The sequence below is a fragment of the Microtus ochrogaster genome, chromosome 8 (assembly GCF_000317375.1).
Source record: "Microtus ochrogaster isolate Prairie Vole_2 chromosome 8, MicOch1.0, whole genome shotgun sequence".
Lineage (NCBI taxonomy): Eukaryota > Metazoa > Chordata > Mammalia > Rodentia > Cricetidae > Microtus > Microtus ochrogaster.
In genome coordinates this window covers 34,105,343-34,128,573 of record NC_022015.1, presented here as the reverse complement: position 1 = coordinate 34,128,573, position 23,231 = coordinate 34,105,343, and the positions used below count along the sequence as shown (strand labels likewise).

At 49.6% G+C, this 23,231-nt stretch overlaps 2 protein-coding genes across 4 annotated transcripts; one reads left to right on the top strand and one right to left on the bottom strand.

Annotated features, from left to right (window-relative positions):
* The first annotated feature begins 1,529 nt into the window (after window positions 1-1,529).
* Window positions 1,530-7,432, top strand: Gatd1 (glutamine amidotransferase like class 1 domain containing 1). 3 transcript variants are annotated; one of them, XM_026781709.1, is made up of 8 exons: window positions 1,530-1,619; window positions 3,440-3,516; window positions 4,408-4,513; window positions 4,595-4,702; window positions 5,745-5,839; window positions 6,279-6,372; window positions 6,579-6,686; window positions 6,811-7,432. In XM_026781709.1, exons 1-8 carry the CDS (start codon window positions 1,556-1,558, stop codon window positions 6,924-6,926), a joined length of 768 nt encoding a protein of 255 aa, XP_026637510.1. In that variant the 5' UTR covers window positions 1,530-1,555; the 3' UTR covers window positions 6,927-7,432. The 3 variants fall into 3 exon arrangements, with proteins under 3 accessions (XP_026637510.1, XP_005351573.1, XP_005351574.1); XM_005351516.3 differs by having other exon boundaries at window positions 6,575-6,686; XM_005351517.3 differs by lacking the exon at window positions 6,811-7,432 and having other exon boundaries at window positions 6,575-6,768.
* A 3,263-nt stretch (window positions 7,433-10,695) lies between these two features.
* Window positions 10,696-20,616, bottom strand: Taldo1 (transaldolase 1). Its single transcript, XM_005351515.2, has 8 exons — window positions 20,462-20,616; window positions 17,331-17,454; window positions 15,261-15,368; window positions 14,357-14,488; window positions 12,209-12,384; window positions 11,882-12,079; window positions 11,599-11,744; window positions 10,696-10,903 (listed from the first exon to the last, which is right to left on the bottom strand). Exons 1-8 carry the CDS (start codon window positions 20,556-20,558, stop codon window positions 10,871-10,873), a joined length of 1,014 nt encoding a protein of 337 aa, XP_005351572.1. The 5' UTR covers window positions 20,559-20,616; the 3' UTR covers window positions 10,696-10,870.
* Between the last annotated feature and the right edge of the window lie 2,615 nt (window positions 20,617-23,231).

Sequence of the window (23,231 nt, the reverse complement as noted above, 5' to 3'; positions counted from 1 at the left end):
ACTGTAACCTGGATAAGTAATATCAAATATTCTTTTCTATCAAATACTAAAATTTGTGTTTAGAATGAGGAATTCAATTTTCTTTCTTTTTTTTTCTTGACAGGGATTCTCTATGTAATAGCCCAGGCTGTTCTGATCCTCCTCAGTCAGGGATCCCTTTCCCCTTCCTCCATTTCTTGTACACTGGTTCTTTTTAGACCAGGCAGTTAAATAATATTGTGAGGTCAGACACAGCCAATGGGGGAGACACAGCTACCACCCGAGTTAGAATAAGAACCAAATGCACTTCCTGTCTTGGTGTGTTCACTCCTTGAGCACACTCTCCTGGTCAAGAGTAAAATTTGCTCTGTCCAGACACTTCATTTGGAGTGGTGGTGTCTTCACCACCCGAAACTTACTTCTAACACCTGCGAGTTGAATTAAGTCTTTTCCTCCTCGAGACTCATGCCTATCGCTGGTTCTGCCATTTCTGGTGTCTCAAGATTGCTTTGGGGACAGCACAAAGGTGGAGCCGTGTGAGCATGTGGATCGCTGGCCATGTTCAGTCTGGCCTCTTCACCTTGGGGTTTCATGTCAACAGATGGGTTTTTAGGGATTGGGCAATCTACAGATCCAGGAGACTCTCCTCGTGACTAAGTCCAGCTTGTGGGCTAACTCTGGCCTGCGAATCCCCAAACATCACCACACAGACATTACAGGACCCTGGGCTCCGGGCTCCTTTTCCTAGGCCCCACCAGGAACCCCATACTCATGCGGTACAACATAAGGAACAATCCCTTTAGAAACAGCGTGGAGGGGCTGGAGAGAGGGCTCAGTGGTTAAGAGCACTGGCTGCTCTTTCAGAGGATTCCGGCTCAATTTCCAGCACTCATTAGGCAGCTCACAACTGTAATTCCAGATCCAGGGGTCCTGACACCCATGGTAAAAACACCAATTCATATATATACCAGATATAGGTTGGCCCCCTTAGACAATCTGGCTTTTCCTAAGAAACTCAACATCAAGCTCCAGAGGCATTCACAGCTCAGGAAGTGTCATTCCATCATTCTCCTCGGGCTCATCCAAAACTCCAGGGACTGAGGCGTCTTTGGAACCTCCAAAACACGCAAAGGAAGACCCGCCTACATGCGACCCACCTCCGGGCCCCTGTCCAGTCGGCCAGTTGGGCTGACGGGTCTTCTCCCCCCCCACAAGTATAGCAGGGCTCAGTTGCAGTCAAAGGCCCAAGGCGCGGTAGCCATGTGGCTAGCTCAGACAGTGAGTAACGTCTGCCCAGCCGGCTGCGCTCAACTGATGTGTGCCTGAGGGTCACAAGCCTGTCCCGGACTCTGGTAAACACTCAGGGACCCATAGTGTTTCCTTCCTAGTCAGCCACTCGCATACGCGCATCCTCGCGCCCCAATCTTCACGCGCGCGAGTTCCGCCCCCCAACTTGGCACTTCCTGCAGGCGAGTCCCGCCCTCCGCACCTCGCGCACGCTCAGTCAACTCCCGCGGCTGGCGAGCCCCGCCCCGCCCCACCCCGCCCCTCTGCACACTTAGCCGGGTTTGCCGCCATGGCGTCCGAGCGGCTGCCCAGCAGGCCTGCCTGTCTCCTGGTGGCCAGCGGCGCTTCTGAAGGTGAGGCGCGCAGGGCAGCTGTGTGGCGCAATGGCCTGCCGTTCTGACTCCAGGTCAACGTTTGTGCCTGCAGAGTTGGGATCCTGGGACCCCGCACCTATTTCCCCGGGGCAGGCCTGTGTTGTCTGCCAGCAGGCAGGGTGGCCAGCGACTGCGGAGATGACCCTGCCCCCAGGTCAGCCGCAGGGGCTCTGTACTCTGCCCCACCGTTCCTGCCTTTCCGTCCCCCTGATCCTGGGCCTATCTTCATGCGCCTCCAGGAAGCGATCCTGAAAGGAGGTTGCTCGAAAGAGGTGCACATAAGGGACCCGCACACAGAAGGGGGTCTGCTGGCTATGGGTTTCCAGCTGCCCGGTGTGTGTCTAGGAAGCTGGGCAGATGGTGACTTCACGGGTCTTTAGGGAACTGGGGATGATGGGGCCCAGAGCTGCAGCCCAGGGTTTTCCTATAGAGCTATATGGAGCATCTCAAGCGAGCATGAGTTTGAAGGTACCGCGGAATCCTGGTTGATGAACCCCTGGGTTCCACTAAGCTTCCTAGGTGGAAATGGGTGGGCACTGAGGGTGCTCTCCGCCCTGGAAGAGAGGGTTGGGAGAATCCACAGCTGCTCCTAGGTAGGCCTTACTTGAGAGTTTGGGAGTGAAGGATCGAGGAGCTGGTGGGGATAATCTGGGGTAGATCCCTGAAAATGTATTAAATCGTAAAAGTAAAGAAATTGGGCCTAATGGTGTGTGTCTTTAATCCCAACACTCAGGAGGCAGAAGCAGATGGGTCTCTGGGAGTTTGGAGCCAAATCTGGAACTTATATAGCCAGTTCCAGGTCAGCAGGGCTAAATAGTGAGATCCTAACTCAAAAACTAAATCATAACAAAACCCACAAACCAAAAGCCTAGCGTAGGAGTTGGAGGCAGGAGGATAAAGAGGTTGGTTAATGGCTACGTGAGATGCTGTCTCAAAAAGAAAGAAGATGGAAAAATGAAGCTAAAGGGTTGTGCCCTTAAATTAAACCAGCACAGACCGCTGCACTTGAGGTGATGTGAGTCTCTACTCCCTAGTGAGGGGAGGTTGGCTGTGCCTACAAATCGTCTGGAGTCTTGTTTTTTCTTTTTAAATTTGTTTATATTTTAAGTATGGGTGTTCTGCCTCCCGGGTACCGGGATTAAAGGCCTGTGCACCTGGCGTCGGGACTCAAATGAACTAAGCAAGCCTTTTTCCTTGTTGAAGGACTCTTGATGGGCAGAAGAGTGCTGAGTGCTTGGTGGGGCCAGAATCTTACGCTCTTAGGTGTCCTGAGTGTGGGGAGTGCCCCAAACACCACACTCTCCTGCTTCTATGACATGTTCACTGTTGCTTTTCCCGTGCTATAGGGACCTTGGCTATTGGTGGGTCTGAGAGATGACCCAAAGGTTTGCCTTCGGAAGTACCTGTAAGGGGGAAAGGATGGGATACAGCCAAGGGTGTAGGGGTGTTGGTAGACAGTTAAGGTGGGCTGGGGGCCTGAAGGCAGAGGTATTAGGTCGAGCAGAGAGCCTATTCTGGGAGGCTGCAGAACCACTGGAACCTGCAGGTCATTCTGGGGCCAGAAGCCCAAACTGGCTGAGCAATAGGCCTGCTGTGGACCTCTGAGTTCCATCTTCCTGAACCTGAAATGCTGCTGTCCTGTCCGCAGGGCGTGGACCCCGGGTGGGCAGAATGGACTGCTCCTACGGCTGGTTCTGGGACCAGGAGAGTCCCCAGGAGCACTGGAGCAGTCTTTGAGGAATAGGGGTGGGCCAGCTGGCCCTGTCATGCCCTTGCAGCTTTGAAACCCTCTCTTGCAGGTGTGTCAGCCCAGTCCTTCTTCCACTGCTTCACATTGGCCAGTGCTGCCTTCAACCTACAGGTGGCCACCCCTGGGGTGAGTACAGTCACTTTCTCCAGGGAACCCCTCAGGTTCTCTCTTTTCTTGGGCCGAGGCTAGGAGAGTGTAGAGTCCTCTGTAGTTGATAGGGCCAGGAAGGAGCTACCTCCAGGTAAGGGGATCTACAACCAAACTTGGTAGCATCCTTAAGTCATGGTTCCCGTTCACTGGACTATGACATTCCTGTGTCAAGGGAGCTCTTTTTCACTGTGACCTGCACTTTTACAGGTCTGTAAGGGAAAGATAAGACTTGGTCCTAGCGTGCGGGTCCTGCACAGATCCTCCTACTAGGAGAGACCCTTGATTCTTGCACTGTGGCCCTGGGAACATCCAGTCATAAATGGATCACAGCAAATGTGTGTTGGGTATTTGCATGTTTCCAAGTCACAAGGTGGGTGGGATATTTGCTGCTGCTTTATAGTCAGGAGTCTGGGGAGCAGGGTGTGGTGATCCTGTGGTAAGACCTCAGCATTGTGCTGTACGGGGCCCCTGCATGCTGCTAGTTTGGTTTTCTGGGACTACCTTGTATTTGATTTCTTTCTTTCTCTTGTCAATGGACGCTCCCTGCCCGAGCCAGCCAGTAAAAGTGGCTGTTCAGGCAGGTGTTTATGCCCCAGGGGCTGTCTTGACATCTGTTAGCCTTTCTTTTTTTTTATTTTTCCGAGACAGGGTTTCTCTGTAGCTTTTGGTTCCTGTCCTGGAACTAGCTCTTATAGACCAGGCTGGCCTCGAACTCACAGAGATCCGCCTGCCTCTGCCTCCCGAGTGCTAAGATTAAAGGCGTGCGCCACCAACGCCCAGCATCTGTTAGCCTTTCTAAGTACTCTGTGGCTCGAATGTGGGGGAAGATCCTGGTGCTGACCCTTCACATAGGCTCTGCTTCTCTAGGGAAAGGCCATGGACTTTGTGGATGTGACCGAGAGCAATGCACGCTGGGTACAAGACTTCCGTCTCAAGGCTTACGCCAGCCCCGCTAAGCTTGAGTCCATAGATGGTAGGTGACAAGTGGCTAGTGGATCCCTGGAGGGCCTCTATGTCTGGCCGTGCCCTAATTTGACCTGTGGTTTCCTCCCAGGTGCCCGGTACCATGCTCTCCTGATTCCCAGCTGTCCTGGCGCCCTGACTGACCTTGCCAGCAGTGGGTCCCTGGCTCGGATACTGCAGCACTTCCGCTCAGAGAGCAGTGGGTGACAAGAAACTGGAGAACAGGCTGGCAAGCAGACACCTGGGTGGGGAGTAGGAGGGAGTGATGAAAACAGTGGGTGACAGGGAACTAGAGACTAGGTGGGGAAGCAGATATGGAGTGGATATTGAATACAGGGTTTAGGATTCAGGACTGGGCATGCCTGGTGATTTCATCAGCCCATCAGAAGGGAGCAGAGAACCGCAATGACTCTGACCTGCACACAGGTGAGTTTGCTCTGTGTCCACGTGCACAAAGAGTGATCTCACTTAACATAATGTGTGTACTGCTAGTCTCTGCAGTGTGAGCCTCTGGCAGCCAAGAAAGGGCTGCTGACCGTGACCTCTTAGCCCTTTCTGTGGTAGGTTAATCAGGATGCTGTCTGGAGGCAACATCTGTCGTGATAAGCACATCTGTAGGCTGGGGCAGGATGCTCATCAGAGACCAGATGCAGCACCATCAATGTCCTCTGTGTTGAGAGCTGGCCTTCTGGGCTTAGACAAGAAGCAGTTTTTCCCAGCTACCTCAGCCATGGGAACACATTAGCCATTAAGTTGTCTTTGGGGAGCTGGGCAGTGGTGGCACACGCCTTTAATCCCAGCACTTGGGAGGCAGAGACAGGTGGATCTCTGAGTTCGAGGCCAACCTGGTCTACAAGAACTAGTTCCAGGATAGCCACCAAAGCTACAGAGAAACCTTGTCTCAAAAAACAAAACAAAACAAAAAAACAAACAAACAAAAAAAAACCTAAAAAAAAGAGTTGTCATTGGGGAGGAGCCAGGGTAGCCCCATTGCAGAATTGCAGAGCAGGGTAGCCCCTAGGAGTACCACCCCCAGCTGCACAGTGGCGTCTCTGCAGTTTGAAGCAGCGGCTGGTACATGAACTGGGAGTTCTGGGTGTTTTCACATGTCTTAAAACTGCTGCAGCATGGGCTCTAAGTAAACTCTAGTCTTGAAGCATCCGCTTTGGGGAAGGGGACACTTGGGTGGGAATCCGACCCAGGATGGCATCCAGGGCCTGAGAGTACCTTGTCACTTTTAGAACCCATCTGTGCCATTGGCCATGGTGTCGCTGCCCTGTGCTGTGCTACCAATGAAGACAGGTCCTGGGTGTTCGAAGGCTACAGCCTGACAGGGGTGAGTATTTCGTGGTCAAGCCAGTGTCCTGTTCCCTCCTGTCTCCCTACCCCTCCCTGAACCAGAAAGAGATTCCTACAGGCACTGTGACCTGCCAGTCCCCATACTGCTAGAGCACTTCTCTCCTTGTCCACGTGGTGTGAGCACAGCCTGAGACCCTCTAGGAAGAGCATCATGGAACCCATGAAGGGACTCCTTCCAAAGGATACCAGTCCATCTCATTTTGGTCACACTTACGTCTTGATGCTGGGGGAGCCAGGCACTCTAAGCCATAATGGCTTAGTCTCCAAAAAGATGACTGAGTTTTTGCCTTTGCCTATCTCCCCCATGTGGTAGCTGAGGTTGCTGCTTTGATTTGCCCTGCCTGGCCCCTGGGGAAAATAGGGCACTGGGCAGGGTAGAGCTACTAGCTGGCCTGACTCCAGCCCTGTCCTTGCAGCCTTCTGTGTACGAGCTCATCAGGGCACCTGACTTTGCCCGCCTGCCGCTGGTTGTGGAGGACTTTGTGAAGGACTCTGGTGCTGGCTTCAGTGGTGAGCCCAAGTTGGTGCCCCTCCACTTAGATTTGTGGGCTACCTTCTGTGTCTTGGGTTGGTGTTTTAGGTCCTACAAACCCCTGTGCTTCACCCAGACAGGCTTTCCTGCTGACCCCTGGTGTTTGCAGCTTCTCAGTGGGTGGAAGTGGTGGGACTGGGCCTAGGCCTTGTGGCCTAAGGTTTGTGTCCTCTGCCGTAGCCAGTGAGCCCGACGCCGTGCATGTGGTGCTGGACCGCCACCTGGTCACTGGTCAGAATACAAACTCCACTGTTCCTGCTGTCCAGAACCTGCTCTTCCTCTGTGGCAGCCGGTGAGGCTCCTGGGAAGGGGTTTGGGTGGATTCCTGCTTTGTGACTGGCTCCCTCTGCTGGACAGTTTTGTCTGCGACGCCCTGCCTGCTGGTGTTGAGTCTGGACCATGTGTTCATCCTATAGGAAGTAATTTGGATGCTGTCCTTGATCCTGGTGGCCTCTTCTGTTGGTCCTTACCTGACAGGGCCCTCAAGCCTCCGTTTGGACCCTGTGGAATGCTGGAGGCCTCCAAGAGTTAAGACTTGGAGAGTATCAGTTCTTATATAGACTGAACACTCCTCCTCTATCCCCAGCACACAGTGGGGAGCATCTTGGCTGGCCAGGCAGTCTCTGAGAACTACAAATGAACACTCCAAGAAGAATTGTCCCTGGGAGAGGCAGCTGTGGGATCTCAGGATGGGATGCTGCTCTTCTATGGCCCTTTGGCTATTCTCATCCCTTTAGCTGTTGGTGAGAACCATGGGGAAAGGATCAAAAGACTGGAACTTGCTCTGAATTCATCTTGCCAGAGGTGAACAATGGATGTTTTCTTAGCCCTAAGCAGGCAGCATTCTTGCTGAAGAAGACTGCCCATGTTTAAATCTTGCAATCTTGCCTATGATTTTTTTTTTTTTTCCTTCTGAGATAGCGTTTCTCTGTAGCTTTGGAGCCTGTCCTAGAACCCACTCTTGAGGCAGCACAGGCTGGCCTCAGATTCAGAGATCTGCTTGCCTCTGACTCCCGAGTGCTGAGATTAAAGGCGTGTGGTATCATTATCCAGCTGGCCTGTGGTTTTTAATGCAATACAGGCCCCAGCTCAGCCTGCCATGGTCCTAGGTCCTTGGAGTGGACACAGTGATGTCACCCTGCCTCATATGGCGTAGAAAAAATACTAGTGTCACACCTGGAGACCCTTAAACTACTGTTAGCCCACAGTTTGTCAAATTGCCCCTGGCATACAGAAGCCTCAGGCCAGGTATTCCATCTATTCCTAGAAGGAAATGGCCATAGATGGGTTTGGGCTATATGAAGCAGGAATATCCACGAGTCCTGTCTTCCAGCCCCTGCTTTTGCTGAGGACCTGATATGGCCATCTCCCTCCTGGACATGCTTGTTTGCAGTCAATCCTGGGGCCCCTGGCCAGGACGGTAGCTTCCAGTCAGTAGCCTTCTAGCCTTAGTAACTTGGACCTCTTAATTTCCCTCTTCACTTAACTTTTGCCCAGAGTAGCACCAGTGCCAGAGACCTGGAGGAATACCTTTTGGCGGTTAATAACCTTTAATGAGGGAAGTCCAGAACACGTGAAAGAAAGCAGCAAGAGAGCCCACCTGTCCTGGATCCTCCCTGGCCTTGCACTGCCCTCTTCTGCCATCAATACTATGTAATGATGGATATTCCTGGACAAAGCCTTAAAACCTGAGGCTTGTGGCTTGGCTGGTTCAGTCACAGGCTGGGTGATCTGTAAACAACATATTTCACACACATTTTGAAGCTTCAAGTCCAAGCATAGTGAACTAGGTGTGTCTGGTAAGGGTTTCCTGGCTCAGACCTCTTTGCTTCTTACCGGGTCGGAAGAGGTAGGTGTTTTCTGGAACCTTTTCAGAAGTTACTAATTGCTTCATGAAGCCAAAGTCCCATTTAACACCGTCACCTCAGAGACGATGTTTTATCATGAATTAGGGGACAGCTTCAGACACTGGGAGGTGATACCATGCTGATGGGGTTTGAGAGTTTCTTCTAATTGGCTGGCTCTCTATGAGTGTCATGTTTGTCCTCTCTCTCTCTCTAGACAGGGTTTCTGTGTTGCCTTGGCTATCCGCAAACTTAGCCTGCCTCTGCTGGGATTAAAGGCGTATGCTGCCACCACCCGTATTCTATACTGAGACATTACATAGCTGTAGCAGGTGAGGTGGGCTCTGTTTGTGCCAGACTTCTGTTCCAAGGGTACCCAGTCCTAGGTGGAGGAGGGGACAGCAAGCTGGAGAAGATGGAGAAGAGAAAATGAACAAATCCCTGGAAAAGTGGCAGCTGAGCTCAGGGTATGTTCATAAGCACATTTATAACTACTCAAGAGAAACGAAACCTTACACATATGTTGCTAGCAGAATTAATTAAAATGGGGCCGCCGGGCGGGTAACCCAGCACTTGGGAAGCAGAGGCAAGCAGATTTCGGAGTTCAAGGCCAGCCTGATCTACTGTGTTCCAGAACAGGCTCCAAATCTATACAGAGAAACTGTCTTGAAAAAAAAAAAAAAAAGAATGAAAAGGGACTGACCAAGTGGCTCAGCCAGTGAAAGTACCACAGTGGGAGGAACACACCGACTCTTGAAATTATGCTACCCTGATGTGCATGTCCACTCACATACACACATCATACAGACTTATTCATTCAAGACAGGGTTTCTCTGTCCAGACTATCCTGAAGCTCTGTAGACCAGGCTGGCCTTGAACTCAGATCACCTGCTTCTGTCTCTTGAGGACTGGGATTAAAGGTGTTTGCCACCATACCCAGCTAGTGGTTTCTTTATAATGGAATATCACCAGTTCAGTCAAGTAATTGGCCATGAATTCTGATACAAAGCTGTATGTGGTGGTGCACCCTTTTTATTTTTTTTATTTTATTTTATTTTATTTTATTTTGATTTTTCGAGACAGGGTTTCTCCGTAGCTTTTGGTTCCTGTCCTGGAACTAACTCTTGTAGACCAGGCTGGCCTCGAACTCACAGAGATCCGCCTGCCTCTGCTCTGCCTCCCGAGTGCTGGGATTAAAGGCGTGCGCCACCACTGCCCGGCTGCCCAGCTGTTTTTTGTTTTTTGTATATGCATACAGTATTCTGCCTGCATGTATGCCCGCACTCCACACCAGATATCATTACAGATGGTTGCCCAGCAGAGGCATAGTACGTTACAAGACAGCCAGGCCATGTACAGAGACCCTGTCTCAAAAGAACACAAAAAAGGGCTTATGGAATATGCATGATTGGCCAGTATCCCTGGAGCCCCAGGTGGGAAAGACTCAAAACCCTGATCTCCTTTTAGGACACACTATTGCAAGCCCAAAGGGTGAGGAGGTTGGTGTGGTATGGGCACAAGTCTCTGCCTACTACGTGCTGAAGCAGGTCAGCCTTGAGGTCAGCATTGCTCCCTCAGGCCCTGTCTTCTGGCAGGAAGTGGTAGAATACTGTGGGTCTTGATCAGGGAAAGTGTGAACCTAGCTGTGCTGGGTTGCAGAAGTTGCTCCCCACTTCACCATCCAGGATGAGTTAAGCCCAGGCAGGTACTTAGCCCTAGAGCTGCTCATGGTGGGAATTTGGGGGAATGGACCTGGGAAGTTGCTCCATAGGGGTCCTTCTCATCAGAGCTTCCACCTGCCTCTGCCTCCTAAATGCCGGGATTAAAAGCATGGGCCGCCACCACTCAGCTTTTATTTTGGATGAAGACAGGGTTTCTAAGTAGTCCCAGAACTCACTAAGTATATTAGGCTGTCCTCAGATGTGGACAACCTAGTTGCTGCCCTCCAGGTACCAGGATTATAGGCATATGCTTCCGTGCCCTTTCAAAGCTGCTGTTGTATACTATGTGGTCCCCGTAAGTTGGTACCAGTGCCCTTTAGAACCTGGCTACACCAGGCAGAGCACCTAGATGGGAGAAATAAACTGCTGGACTTACTCTTGGGCAGTGGGCAAGCCTGGCTCTGAACACTATGTTCAGCTGCTACCTCCCAGGAGCAGAGCCCACCATTTGTCTTCTGACTCTGCTAGCACACCCTAAAATCTAGGCAGGGCACAGGGACACCGGGTACAGAGGGTGTTATTGTATAATCTTGCCACCAAAAGTCAGAGACCTCTGCCATCTCGCATCCCAGCTGTGGTCCAGTGGAGCTTAGAAAGATGAGGGTGAGGGCCACAGTTGCCTGGATCATGCTGATAGCCTGGGGTTCATCTCCAAGCTCCGCCTCAGTCACAGCCAATACTGGGGCCACTGGTACTCAAGTGGAGGGCGACAAAGATGGTAAAATGAAGCACAACATAGGAAAAGCCGTTGCTTTAATGAATTAGATAAAATTTCACATAAAATCAGAAACCTATAATCCATCCCTTCTCCAATCACTGAAAAATGCAAGATTCATCACAAGCCATGTGCAATCAGGACCCAGTTCAACGGCGGTGCAGGTCTGGGGTCCAGCCTCAGGTGATGTGATGCACTATTTTCCATTCTCAGCACTGAACATTCGTTCCTGGAAGGGACCAGAGGTGGAGTCATGTCAGCCCCTCACTCTGTCTGGACTGTCCCCATACGACCCACCAAAGTCCCAATATGGCTTCAGCAACCAGCTGGGACCCATGGTCTACCAGAAAAATAAACCCACATACACACATTTATCTATCTGTATTGTGTGTGTGTGTATATCTATATAGATACATAGTTTTTTGTTTGGTTTTGTGTTTCTCTGTGTATCCTTGGATGTTTTGGAACTTACTCTGTAGACCAGGCTGGCTTAGAAGTCACAGAGATCCATCTGCCTAGGTCTCCCAAGTGTTAGGATTAAAGGCATGTGCCATTTCTGCCTTGCTTTTTTTTGTTGTTGTTGTTTTTTGTTTTGTTTTTTCGAGACAGGTTTCTCTGTGGCTTTGGAGCCTGTCCTGGAACTGGCTCTGTAGACCAGGCTGGTCTCGAACTCACAGAGATCCGCCTGCCTCTGCCTCCAGAGTGCTGGGATTAAAGGCGTGCGCCACTGTCAAGTGCTTGAACTAAAGGCATGTACTAGCATTCCTGGCCCAGGCCATTGAGTCTGTGATCCTCTTGCCTCACTCTCCAGAATGAGACTATAGGTGTGTGCTAACTATGCCGGGCTCCTGCAGTAGGTTTCACCTCTGCTCCAACTTTGCCCCTGGGTGAAGGAGAAAAGGCCCAACCCACACAGGAATTCACCTTGAGCATCCGCTCTAACTTGATGGCATCAGCAGCAAACTTTCGGATCCCGTCGGAGAGCTTCTCCACAGCCATTTGGTCCTCATTGTGAAGCCAACGGAAGGCCTTCTCGTCCAGATGTATCTTCTCCAAGTCACTGGTCTGGGCTGGAGGATACCACAGCTCTCCATGCCTGCCTTACCCTTCGACTCATAACTGTCCCTCAGCCTAGGCTGAGTATCTCCCATCAGGGTCAGGCCTTAGCTCCGCCCACACAGAGGTCCTTATGGCCCCTTGGCCTTACCCGCTTTGACGGAAAGCACAGGTGCCAGCTTGGTGTTATCCTTGAGCAGCTCCCCCAGGAGCTTGGGTGAGATGGTGAGGAAATCACAGCCTGCCAGTGCTTTGATCTCACCAGTGTTGCGGAAGGAGGCGCCCATGACAATGGTCTTGTAGCCAAACTTCTTGTAGTAGTTATAGATTTTGGTGACACTCTTTACCCCTGGAGGAGACATAGGCATGTTCCCTAGAGCTGCCCTGAGCTGCTGTCTGACCCCACCCTGACCTTGTCTCCAGCCCTGCTCGTCAACACAGCAGGTCCCCTGCCCCATGATCTTAAAATATAGCTCACCAGGGTCCTCCTGGGGTTCATAGGATTTCTTGTCTGTGTTTGCCACATGCCAGTCAAGGATGCGCCCCACAAAGGGAGAGATGAGCGTCACACCCGCTTCAGCGCAGGCCACAGCCTGGGCGAAGGAGAAGAGCAGCGTCATGTTGCAGTGGATGCCATGCTGCTCCTCCAGCTCCCTGTGGACAAGATGGCAGGGGCAATGCTGAGTGCCACCTCAGGCTGAGCTCTGGACCTGCTGCTCCCCAAGAGCCTTCAGCTTCTTAAGAGGAGGGCAGTACATTAAGAACAAGCTTAAGCGGGGAGGTGGTTGTGCACTCCTTTAATCCCAGCACTCAGGAGGCAGAGGCAGGCAGATCTCTGGGAGTTCTAGGACAGCCAAAGATACACAAAGAAACCCTGCCTCAACAAAAATAAAAAGTTTAAAATGAAGCCATGTAAAGATGGAAAATACAGAGAGTCTGGATACTGTATGTTACTGTGATGTCTTTGAATTGTTCCATGGCTGAGGAAGGAGCAACAGCTACTAAAAAGCATTTTATCATAAATGCTGCTGGATTAATCCAACATATGTATTTTGAAAATGTCTTGACTTCAAAATTTAAGTAAAAAGATATGTTACTTTGGAGAAGAGGTTTTGCTTTTGTTTCCACAGAAAATGAGAGGCTGCATTCCGGGTTAAGAAAACTCAGATTTGATCAAGGAAGACCCCCCTGAAAAAAATCTCTGGAAGGAGCGGATGGCCCACATGATCCAATGTTTCAGAGGATCTCTGTTGGAGTTTCCTCTGAGTTCTACATCCAGAACAGCCATAAGACTGTTGGTTGAGATGATCAAGCCTCATAGAATATTCCAGTCAGGACTTGACCATAATCCTAAATTTTCTTTAGGTCCCCATAAGATTATCAGCACCCGGGGCTGGAGAGATGGCTCAGAGGTTAAGAGCATTGCCTGCTCTTCCAAAGGTCCTGAGTTCAATTCCCAGCAACCACATGGTGGCTGACAATTATCTGTAATGAGGTCTGGTGCCCTCTTCTGGTCTTCAGGCATAAACGCAGAAAGAATATTGTATACATAATGAATAAATAAATATTTATTTGCAAAAAAAAAAAAAAATAGACAGGCCGGGCGGTGGTGGCGCATGCCTTTAATCCCAGCACTTGGGAGGCAGAGACAGGTGGATCTCTGTGAGTTCCAGACCAGCCTGGTCTACAGAGCTAGTTCCAGGACAGGCTCCAAAGCCACAGAGAAACCCTGTCTCAGGAAAAAAAAAAAAAAAAAAAAAGGACAATGGTCTTGTATCCTGTGTAAAGATTTGTCACTTGTATTGGTTTAATAAAACTCTGATTGGCCAATAGCTAGGCAGTAAGTATAGGCAGGGTGACCAGAATAGGAGAATTCTGTGAAGAGGAAAGGCTCAGTCTGCACTTGTCACCTAGATGTAAGAGGACACAAGATGAGAACGCTTTACTGATAAAAGGTACCAGGCCACATGGCTAACACAGTAAAGAATTATGGGTTAATTTAGATGTAAGAGTTAATAAGAAGCCTGAGCTACCAGTTTATAATTAATATAAGCCTCTGTGTTTCTTTGCTACTGAACAGCTGTGGGACTGGTTGAGAAAGAATCCTCTGTCAACAAAAAACCTATGCCCATACCAAAATGTACATAAGCCTGTGTTCATACCATTATTCTCAACAGACCCCAGTGCCCAACACGAGACAAAGCAAAGACACAATACACCCACCAATAGAAGAAAGTCCAGTCAGGAAACAAGGCATAGACATTAGAACACGTTGAATGAGTCAGACATGATAGTTCATGCATGATCTGACTCTACTTATATGAGATGTCCAGAGCAAGCAAATCCAGAAGAAAAACCAGTGGTTCTAGGTGGGGAAAGAGCAAACCTGGGCAAAGAGGAAATGAATCTGCTGCCCAGGTTCCCTAGAATGGTCAGGAGTGACAACTTCTAGGGGAGGCATCACAGAAGACTGTGACTGTTTTTACCATTCTGCAATTAGTTTCTTCAAAACTTATGTAAATTTTGGCTTCACTGTTCCAAAACAACTCTGACCCCTAGAAACTGGTGTCTACTGCTTAGGAAGAGAATCAGAATCAGAAACTGCCTTCATGCAAGGAATACTTACTTTCCAGCCTGAATTCCCTCCCAGGTTGAGGATAACTTGATGAGAATTCTGTCCTTGCTGATCCCAGCTTCTTTGTAAAGCTCAATGAGGCGCCTGGCTCGGGCTACCATTGCATCCTTATCAAAGGAAAGCCTGTAAAAGCAAGGGTATTGCAGGTACTCAGATCACAGCACACCCACCACGGGAGCATATCAGAAATGGGGCATTCTGTAGCCATGTGGCTCACTGGACAAACCCGTCCCACCCCCTACTCTGGACTCAGTGCAACTTGAAACCCAATTTTAGAAGCACTCCTGGCAGCAAACCCCTGTAACCAGCACTCAGAAGACGAGACAGGAGAATTTGGAGTTCAAGGTCAGCCTGTGCTATAAGTGACACTGCCTTCAGGCTGGAGAGACTGCTCAGTGGTTAAGAGCACTTGCTGCTCTTGCAGAGGACCCAGGTTTGGTTTCTAGAACCAATAGGGTAGCTTACAACCTTATGTAACTTCAGTCCCAGAGGATCTGATGCCCTCTTCTGACCTCCACAGACACATAGGTGGTATACATACATACAGGCAAACACTCGTACACATAAAATAAAATAAAAAAAACTTTGAAAAAGAAACTTTGGTCTTAAAAATAAATAAATAAAAAGTCAAACCAAACAGAAAAAAGGGGATCAGAGTTCTGCTGAGTTGGCAGAGCCCTTGCCTATTATGCACAAAGCCCAATGTCACAGAAATTTTCACAAAACACAAGACTCAAGATCAGCCATCAGTCAGAGAGCACCAGTTCTGTACAGTCTTCCAGTGTAACGTATGACACACCACTGAATGAGTGTAGAGAATACCAGGAGCAAACTACCTCTTCAGCCACTGACGTCACCAGGATACCTGCTGCCTCCCTACCCTAGCCCCACCTACCTTGCATCCACTTCTGTGGATACACGGCCTGGAATCTTCTTTAGTATTTCTGCTCCAAACAGCACAAAAAGTTTATCAATAGCATTTTTAATCTGTTCCTCTTGTGGCCTGAAATTCACAGGGAAGTTGTGTTAGAAACTTTTGAAGGCTTTGGGGAACCTATGAGACTAGTTCTGACTCTTTTGCCAAATTTCTCTCCCTTCAGCCTCCCCCCACGGGCATGAGAGCAAATGCTACTTGTTTCTGTTTTGTTCCGTTTGAGACAGGGTCTCTATATAAAGCCAGACTGTCCTGAAACTCACTATATAGACCAGTCTGGACTCAAACTCATAGAGCTACTAACTTCAGCACGCTTGCAGGGTGGAACAGGAAGGTTCCAAGTTTGAGGCCAGCTTGGGGAAGGAAGGAAGGAAGGCAGGCAGGCACTATTTTATATTACAATGAAAAACCCATAAAACATGCCATCTTTACCATTTTAAGTTTATAGTTCAACAGTGTTAAATTATACTGTTGGGAATCACACCACCACCATCTTCAGAACTTTTTCTTTTAGTTTTCCAAGACAGAGTTTCTTTGTGTAGCTCTGGCTGTTATAGAACTCACTGTGTAAACCAGGCTGGCCTCAAACTCAGAGATCCACCTGCCTCTGCCTCCCAAGTGTTCGGATTAAAGGTGTACACCATCACCCCAGCATAAAAATAATTTTTATGTAACCCCAAAAAATAATACCCCCAAGCCAGGCAGCGAAGACACAGGCTTTTAATCCCAGCACTTGGGAGGAAGAGATGGGTGGATCTCTGTGAGTTCGAGGTCAGCCTGGTCTATAGAGTTTCAGGACAGGCTCCAAAGCTAAGGAGATAACTCTGTCTCAAAAAAAAAAAAAAAAAAAAAAACCAGAAAGAAGGAAGGAAGGAAAGAAGGATGGATATCTCCAAAAAAGGAGAGTTAGATGCTGATTTGACTACACACTATAAAATTATCACACCATATCTCTCATAAATATTACAATTACTGGGGCTGGAGAGATGGCTCAGTGGTTAAGAGCATTGCCTGCTCTTCCCAAGGTCCTGAGTTCAATTCCCAGCAACCACATGGTGGCTCACAACCATCTGTAATGAGATCTGGTGCCCTCTTCTGGCCTGCAGGCATACGCATAGACAGAATATTGTATACATAATAAATAAATTAAAAAATATGACAATTACTATATAGAAAAGGACTATACATTTATGATCTGTGTGATAATGTGGAAGAGGTAAAACTATAAGAACAAGAAGATCGGAGGACAGCACAGTGGTGCACAATGTTGTCTGAGCACATGGGCTGGCACACTGAAGAGCAGCCTGGCTACACAGGAATACCTTGTCTCATACAAACAAGAAAGAAACTGAGGACATAGACAAGGAGGTAGAAGGAGGATCAGAGACTGCAGTGATGGTTGCACTAATGCACAATTTATTAAAATTCATTAGTCTGCTGTTAAAAGGTAATGACAGTCGGGCAATGGTGGCACATGCCTTTAATCCCAGCACTTGGGAGGAAGAGGCAGACGATCTCTTTGAGTTCGAGGCCAGAGAGTTCCAGAATAGCTAGGGCTGTTATACAGAGAAATCCAAATCCTGTCTCGGGGGAAAAAAAAAAAAGTAATGACATCTGGGCGAGGTGGTACATTCCTTTAATATCAGCACTCAAGAGGCAGAGGCAGGTAAATCTGTGAGGCTAGCCTGGTCTACATAGTGTGTTCCAGACAGCCATGATTATATAGAAACCTTGTCTCATAAAAAAACAAAAAACAAAGACAAAAAAAAATAGAAAGAAAGTAATGACAACCAGCAGGCACAGCACAGCTGTAGAGCTACAGAGCCCATCAGAGACAGGAGCCTGGAAGACCAGCAGTGATCCACATCTCACCTGGGGTGTTCACACTGGCCAGCCCTGGAGCCACATAGCCAGGGAGAGTGATTTATTCCATGCAAATCACCTCAGTGAACAAAAAATGGTGTTGGACTGGGAAGGAAACATGGTCACTTTGAGGAGTGGGAGCCACGGCTCTCCATCACCCATACTCACCCACCCAGCTTCTTGCCGTAGGCGATGGCCTCCTCCACCAGCTCTTGGTAGGTAGGCATCTGTGCTGCAGCCAGGATCAGGGATGGGTTGGTGGTGGCATCCTGGGGCTTGTACTCATCAATGGCTAGGTAAATACATTCCAGAAGCAGGCGGCACAGTTAATCTTGTTGTCAGCTGAACTGGACCAAGCATCTAGATCTACACTACCTCTGGGCTTGTCTGTGCTTCCAGGAGGATTAACAAGGGAGATAGTCCCGTGAAGACCCATGGGATAAGAGGAGACAGCCTGCTAGCATAGGCACTGTCTCCCTGCTTCTTGTTTGCCCTGAGGGGAGCTGCTCTGCTTTACCTGTGACCTCTCCAACACAACAGACTGAAACCTTAGAAACTGTGGGTCCAAACAAATCATCCCTCCCTCTAGCTTTCTCTCCGGTATTTTGTCATAGTGACCAGATGCAGCTTTCACCTGAGATGGGAAAGAGTGCCCAAGTGGATCGCAGGGACTGCTCACAGCAGCTCCAGAGAGGCTGGCTTCCGTGTGAAGACAGTAACCCACACCACACACACATGAGCTGGGCACAAGTGGCAAAGCCTACAATACTAGCTCTAAGAGTCTAAGGCCAAGCTGGGTTACAGAGCAAGACCCTGTCTCAAAAGCCCAGAGCACGAGCTAGGTGTGGTGGCATATGTCTTTAATCCCCCGCACCCTGAAAGCAGACACAGGAGGATCTCCGTGAGTTTAGGGCCAGCTTGGTCTACTTAGTGAGTTCCAGATCAGCTAGGGGCTCATGGTGAGACTCTGTCTCAAAGCAAAACAAACCATCAAACCATATTGGTGTGTAATTCTTTTTTGTAAATTGCAACCTTTTTATAGTAAAGTTTAAAATGAAACCAATAAGCAAGAATTTGAGGCCAGCCTGGTCTATATAGTAAGTTCCAGGCTAGCCAGGCCTACACCGATACCCTATCTAGAAACAAAACAAAACAAGCAACAACATCAAACACCAAACAAAACTAGGCAACTCGGAACAATCAGTTCCCCCATAAAGGTTGATTTTTAATGACTTGGAAGGAAAATATGAGGACACTGGAGGAACACGTGCCACAAGTTTGTCCTACTGTCCCACAGCCAGCAGGAGGTGCACTAATCCTAACCCACTGACAGACACGACACTAGCTTCAGCTCTTCTCTCCTGTTTGTTTTTTGGGGGGACGTATATTATGCGAAACTGTATTAGCTCTTTAAACATATTAGTTTCCCCCACCCAGGAATTTAGAAAAGCCAGTGAGCCCCTGTCAGCTCAGCTATCCAAGTGAACATGAACAGCGGATGCAAAGCCAGGAGGACATGAACTTGCTTAACTCTTTTTAAAAACCTTAAACTCCTGCCCTCCCCAGTGCTGGGGTTACATTACAGGTCTACACCACCACGCCCATTAGTCTTCTGGGGATAAGAAGAGGCTAACTCTCACAGTGCTAATCTAAGTCTCCGCGTTATGAAAGTGCTGCAGGCCTGATCTGCGGACAGCACAATGCATGGCTCACTGGTGCCTGCTTCCTGATTTGGACATCGCTGGGGAAACTGGGCAAAGGGTGCATGGGCTACTTTTGCAACACCTCGGGAGTCTGTAATTATTTCAAAATAACAAGTAGGGGAAAATGTGCTCTGGCGTGGTGCTGGCTCAGGCGTGAACCCACTGAAGGGTGCACAGGATAAAACCGCAGGCCCAGAGGCTGCTGGAGGCACAGCTCAGTGATGACGGACCTGCTTTAGTAGGTGTGATGCCCTGGGCTTGATCCCTATTCCACCCCTACAGACGGGCTTTAAGGGCCAAAGAACCTTAGGTTCAGTGGAAAATGAAGGGGGCAAATGTTCTATGTTCTGGGCACGAGAGTCCAGATTCTATTTTCAGGGGCCTGGGACACCCAAGAAGTTAAGAACCTTCACCACACAGTACAGACCTCAAATCTAATGCAGTGTTTATGATTATTTAACTTGTATTTAACTACACTGTCTATGATTGTACTTTTGTTTGAGACAGGGTCTCACTATGGAGCCTGGCTGGCCTGGAATTATGCAGACCAAACTGGCCTCAAACATAGATTTGCCTGCCTCTGCTTCCTGCATGCAGGCATGTGCCACTATGCCTGGCTCCTGCGCTCTTCATACACATCAGGCTGTGAGATCTTCACTACACTCAGTGAAAACTCCCAGCGGGATTTCTGGAAGCTCTCTGACAAACACATCAGTCAGACAGGTTTGCTACAAGACCCATGACAGGTCTGTCCTTCCTTTATATTTAAGCAGCCCAAATATGCCTAATCACTCTGACTCGCTGAGAGATAAACAATGCACTTACTCAGGAGGAATTAAAGCCTGTTTCTCAAGTCACCGTGAGAAAGCAGAAAAGAGCAGAAGGCGCTTTTGTACCGGGCTCCTATTGAGCATTTCCCGAAAGTCTCATTCCCACAGTAGATGTGAAACAAGCTCAGCTATTCCACTCTACACGGCTGAGAGCAAACTAGCAGGGCAAGCCTTTCTACCTAAGTCTTCCAAGTTCTCTCCAAGTCCCGGAAAATCTGAGCACTGGAGCTGGGCGTGGTGGCCCTGCCTGATCCAGCACTAAGAGGCTAAAACAGAAGGATCACCAGGAAGGCCAGCCTGGACTACACTGTGAAACCCTGTCTCAGAAGAAAAGGAGGTTTGGCAACAGAATAACCATTTGATTTAGTGTGTGCATATGGTCGGAATCCAGCCATACTGGGTTGCCAGACAGTAACCAGCTGCCACCTTGGAAGGCCAATGCAACAGGCTGCAAAAGCAGGTGGGGTCCACGGAGGTCGTGCTGCCCTGCAGACTGCACAGGCTCCAAAGCTGAGCCTGGGTTAGCGTTGGCTGGACACCCAGGGTCGGCGGGACTGTTCCTTAGACCGCCTCGAGCCACCGAGCCCCGCAAGGGTCTCCCAGGGTCACCAATAGCCCGGAGGCCCGGTTAGGACCTTGAGTTGAGCAGACCCGTCAGTCCCGGCTCCAGCGACCGCGAGGCCCTGCTCCAGGCACCCACACCGGCCCTGATCCCAAAATTGGGGGCGCCGCAGCTCATCAGAGCGCATGCGCCGCGTCCTCTCACCATTGAAGTCACCCGTGTCGGCCACCACGGTGGTGAACTGCTTGAGCTGGTCCAGGGTGGACTCCATCCTCTGGCGCTTTACCGGGGACCCCGACATGGCGAGCACAGCTGAGGCAGTAGCAGGAGCGCGGCGACCCACAATGCCCCGCGTGTCCTGGCCAATCGGGGCAAAGCTAAGTGAGGTCCCACCCCTGGAGACGAGCCCCGCCCTTGTACTTGGAGGCGAGTGCTGTAGGCCACGCCCCTTGTCGCTGTCCTTGCTTTCTTCCTCACTAGTACTTGGTTATTTTCCACCGGTTCAGGGCGGGTGGAGTCCTGGTGCGCCCCAGGCGCGGTCGTCCTCTAGAGCTCGGAAGCTTAGAATAAACCGACAGCGTGCTTCTAAGCCTCAGACCCCACCAAACTGCGGATGGATGAGACTCTGAAGTCCTCCACTCTCCAGAGTCATGCTAATCCCTGAGTCCGCTCTTGCTTCCAGCTAATAGTCCCCTATAGGTGCGCCCTCCCCAGCAATGGAACCTCGAGGTGCATCCCTCTCCAGCTGTGGGACCTCGAAGCGCTCTACTACTCCCAGTTTAGGGACTGGGAAGTGCGCCCCTCCGTGCGCCCATCCTATCGTGGTAAGGCCGCCGCGGCGCAGCCCCTGCCTACAAGCAGACAAGCTGATTCGCAGTCTGAGAATCCTACAGGCTTGCGGCCGCCTGGCCTACTTCTGGCAAAGGCACCAGTTCCTACTTCCCAGACAGAGTGTTTCTGGTGTGACCTTAGGCTGCCGGGTGATTCCTTCCTTGCCCTTGATTCTACATCTCTTCTGGAAATCTGCCCCGAATGAATAAGTAACCGGTTGAGAAGGCAGACATGGGAGCGGTCTCTTCAGTCAACAGTAAGAACCGTCAGGACAATCTTCTTAGGGTATTCTCCCTCATTATTGATTTGCAGCTCTTTGATATGCTGGCTCAAGTTATTACACACAGAGACACCTATGTCGAGTATTTTCTGTCGAGATTTTGTTTACCGTGTGGCCTAGTTTGCTGTTTATTGCTATGATAAACACCACAGCAAAAGCAACTTGGCGAGGCTGATTGCATCTTAACACTTCCACTAACAGTCTGTCACTCAGTCAAGGTAAGAACTCAAGAAAGGACCTGGAGAAAGACTGCTTTCTGGCTTGCTTCCCTTGCTACTTCCTTGTTTTGGTTGTGGGCTTGAGCCACCCCTCCAACCCTCAGTCTCTATTCTTGTTCTTGTTCTTGTTTGATGCAGAACCAACCAAGGTTGGTACCCACAGGGTCTGGCCCTCCTATATCAGTCATTAACTAAGAAAATTGGGCTGTGGTGGCTCATACCTTTAATCCACAGTCGGGGGGATCTCTGTGAGTTTAAGGCCAGCACATCCTGCACAGGGAGTTCCTGATTTGCCTCACAGACGTTCCTCCAGGCTAATCTGCTGGAGGAAGCATTTTCTCAACTGAGGTTCCCTCTTCCTGGATAACTCCAGCTTGTGTCAAGTTGACAAAAATAGTAACCAGCACACAGCCAGTTTTCTCAGTATCCTTTAAAAAATGGGGGAGGGGTTAAGACCAGGTGAGGGAACTGGCCTTGAACTCCTGATCTTCCTGCCCCTGCCTACCAAGTACTAAGATTTCGGGCATCGGCCACCATACTTGGCTTCAGTTGACTCCATTTAAGTTCACTGAAGATGGACTTAATGCACTAGGGGGTCACAGAAGCTGCCTTTAGGGTAGAGGTTCTCAACGTATGAATCACGATGACTCCTTTTGGGGGATCAAACGACCCTTTCACAGGGTCACATATCCTGCATATCAGATCTTTACATTACAGTCCAGAACAGTAGCCGGGCAGTGGTGGCGCACACCTTTAATCCCAGCATTTGGAAGGCAGACACAGGTGGATCTCTGTGAGTCTGAGGCTAGCCTGGCCTACAAAGTGAGTTCCAGGTCAGCCAGGGCTGTTACACAAAGAAACCCTGTCTCGAAAAACAAAACAAAACAAACCCCGATTCATAACAATAGAAAAATTAAAGCCATGAAGTAGCAACAAAAATAATTTTATGATCCGGGGTCAATACAATGTGAAGAACTGTATTGAAGGGTCACAGCATTTAAAAGGTCACTGCTCTATGGCCTGACTGACCAGGTGTATGGAGTCATAGCCAGGGCTCCAGCTTGTGACCAAGAAGAGCTTGAGGCTTGTCTTCACCTTGCAGGGTGGGTGCCAATTGCCTGGAGCAATTGGGCTTGGAGCTTCCCTGTGAACCCTGGTGGTGGCTCTCTGCTGTGCTGTAGTCGGAGTCTTAGGGCCTGGGCTGCAGCAGCCCCAACTGGCTCTGCTCTATCACCTGTTCCAGCCCGCTAATTAAGGAGAGGGAGGTAAGTGTTGCAGAAAAGAGGAAGACTTTCTTCATCAGCATTAGGAAATGGGTCACCAGCCACCCAATGCTTGAGTCTCTCTGAAAAGGGGGAACTAAAGAACTGGGGATGATAATGTTCAGAATCCAGGCTTCACATCAAAGACTCTGGTTTGCAGCATCCTCCCTACCATCCCCCACCCCACCACCGTTCCCAGGACTTCCAGGTAGCAGCATGTGAGTTGACTATAGCCTGCTGAGCAGATGAGTTTAGGAGGTTCTGTGTTGGCTCTTCTTCCTGAGGCAGAGGTTCACTCTGGTGCAGCTGTCTACTCTCATATAACTACATTCTTTTCTATCTATTTATCTATCTTTTTTTTTTTTAGGTTTTTTTTTTTTTTT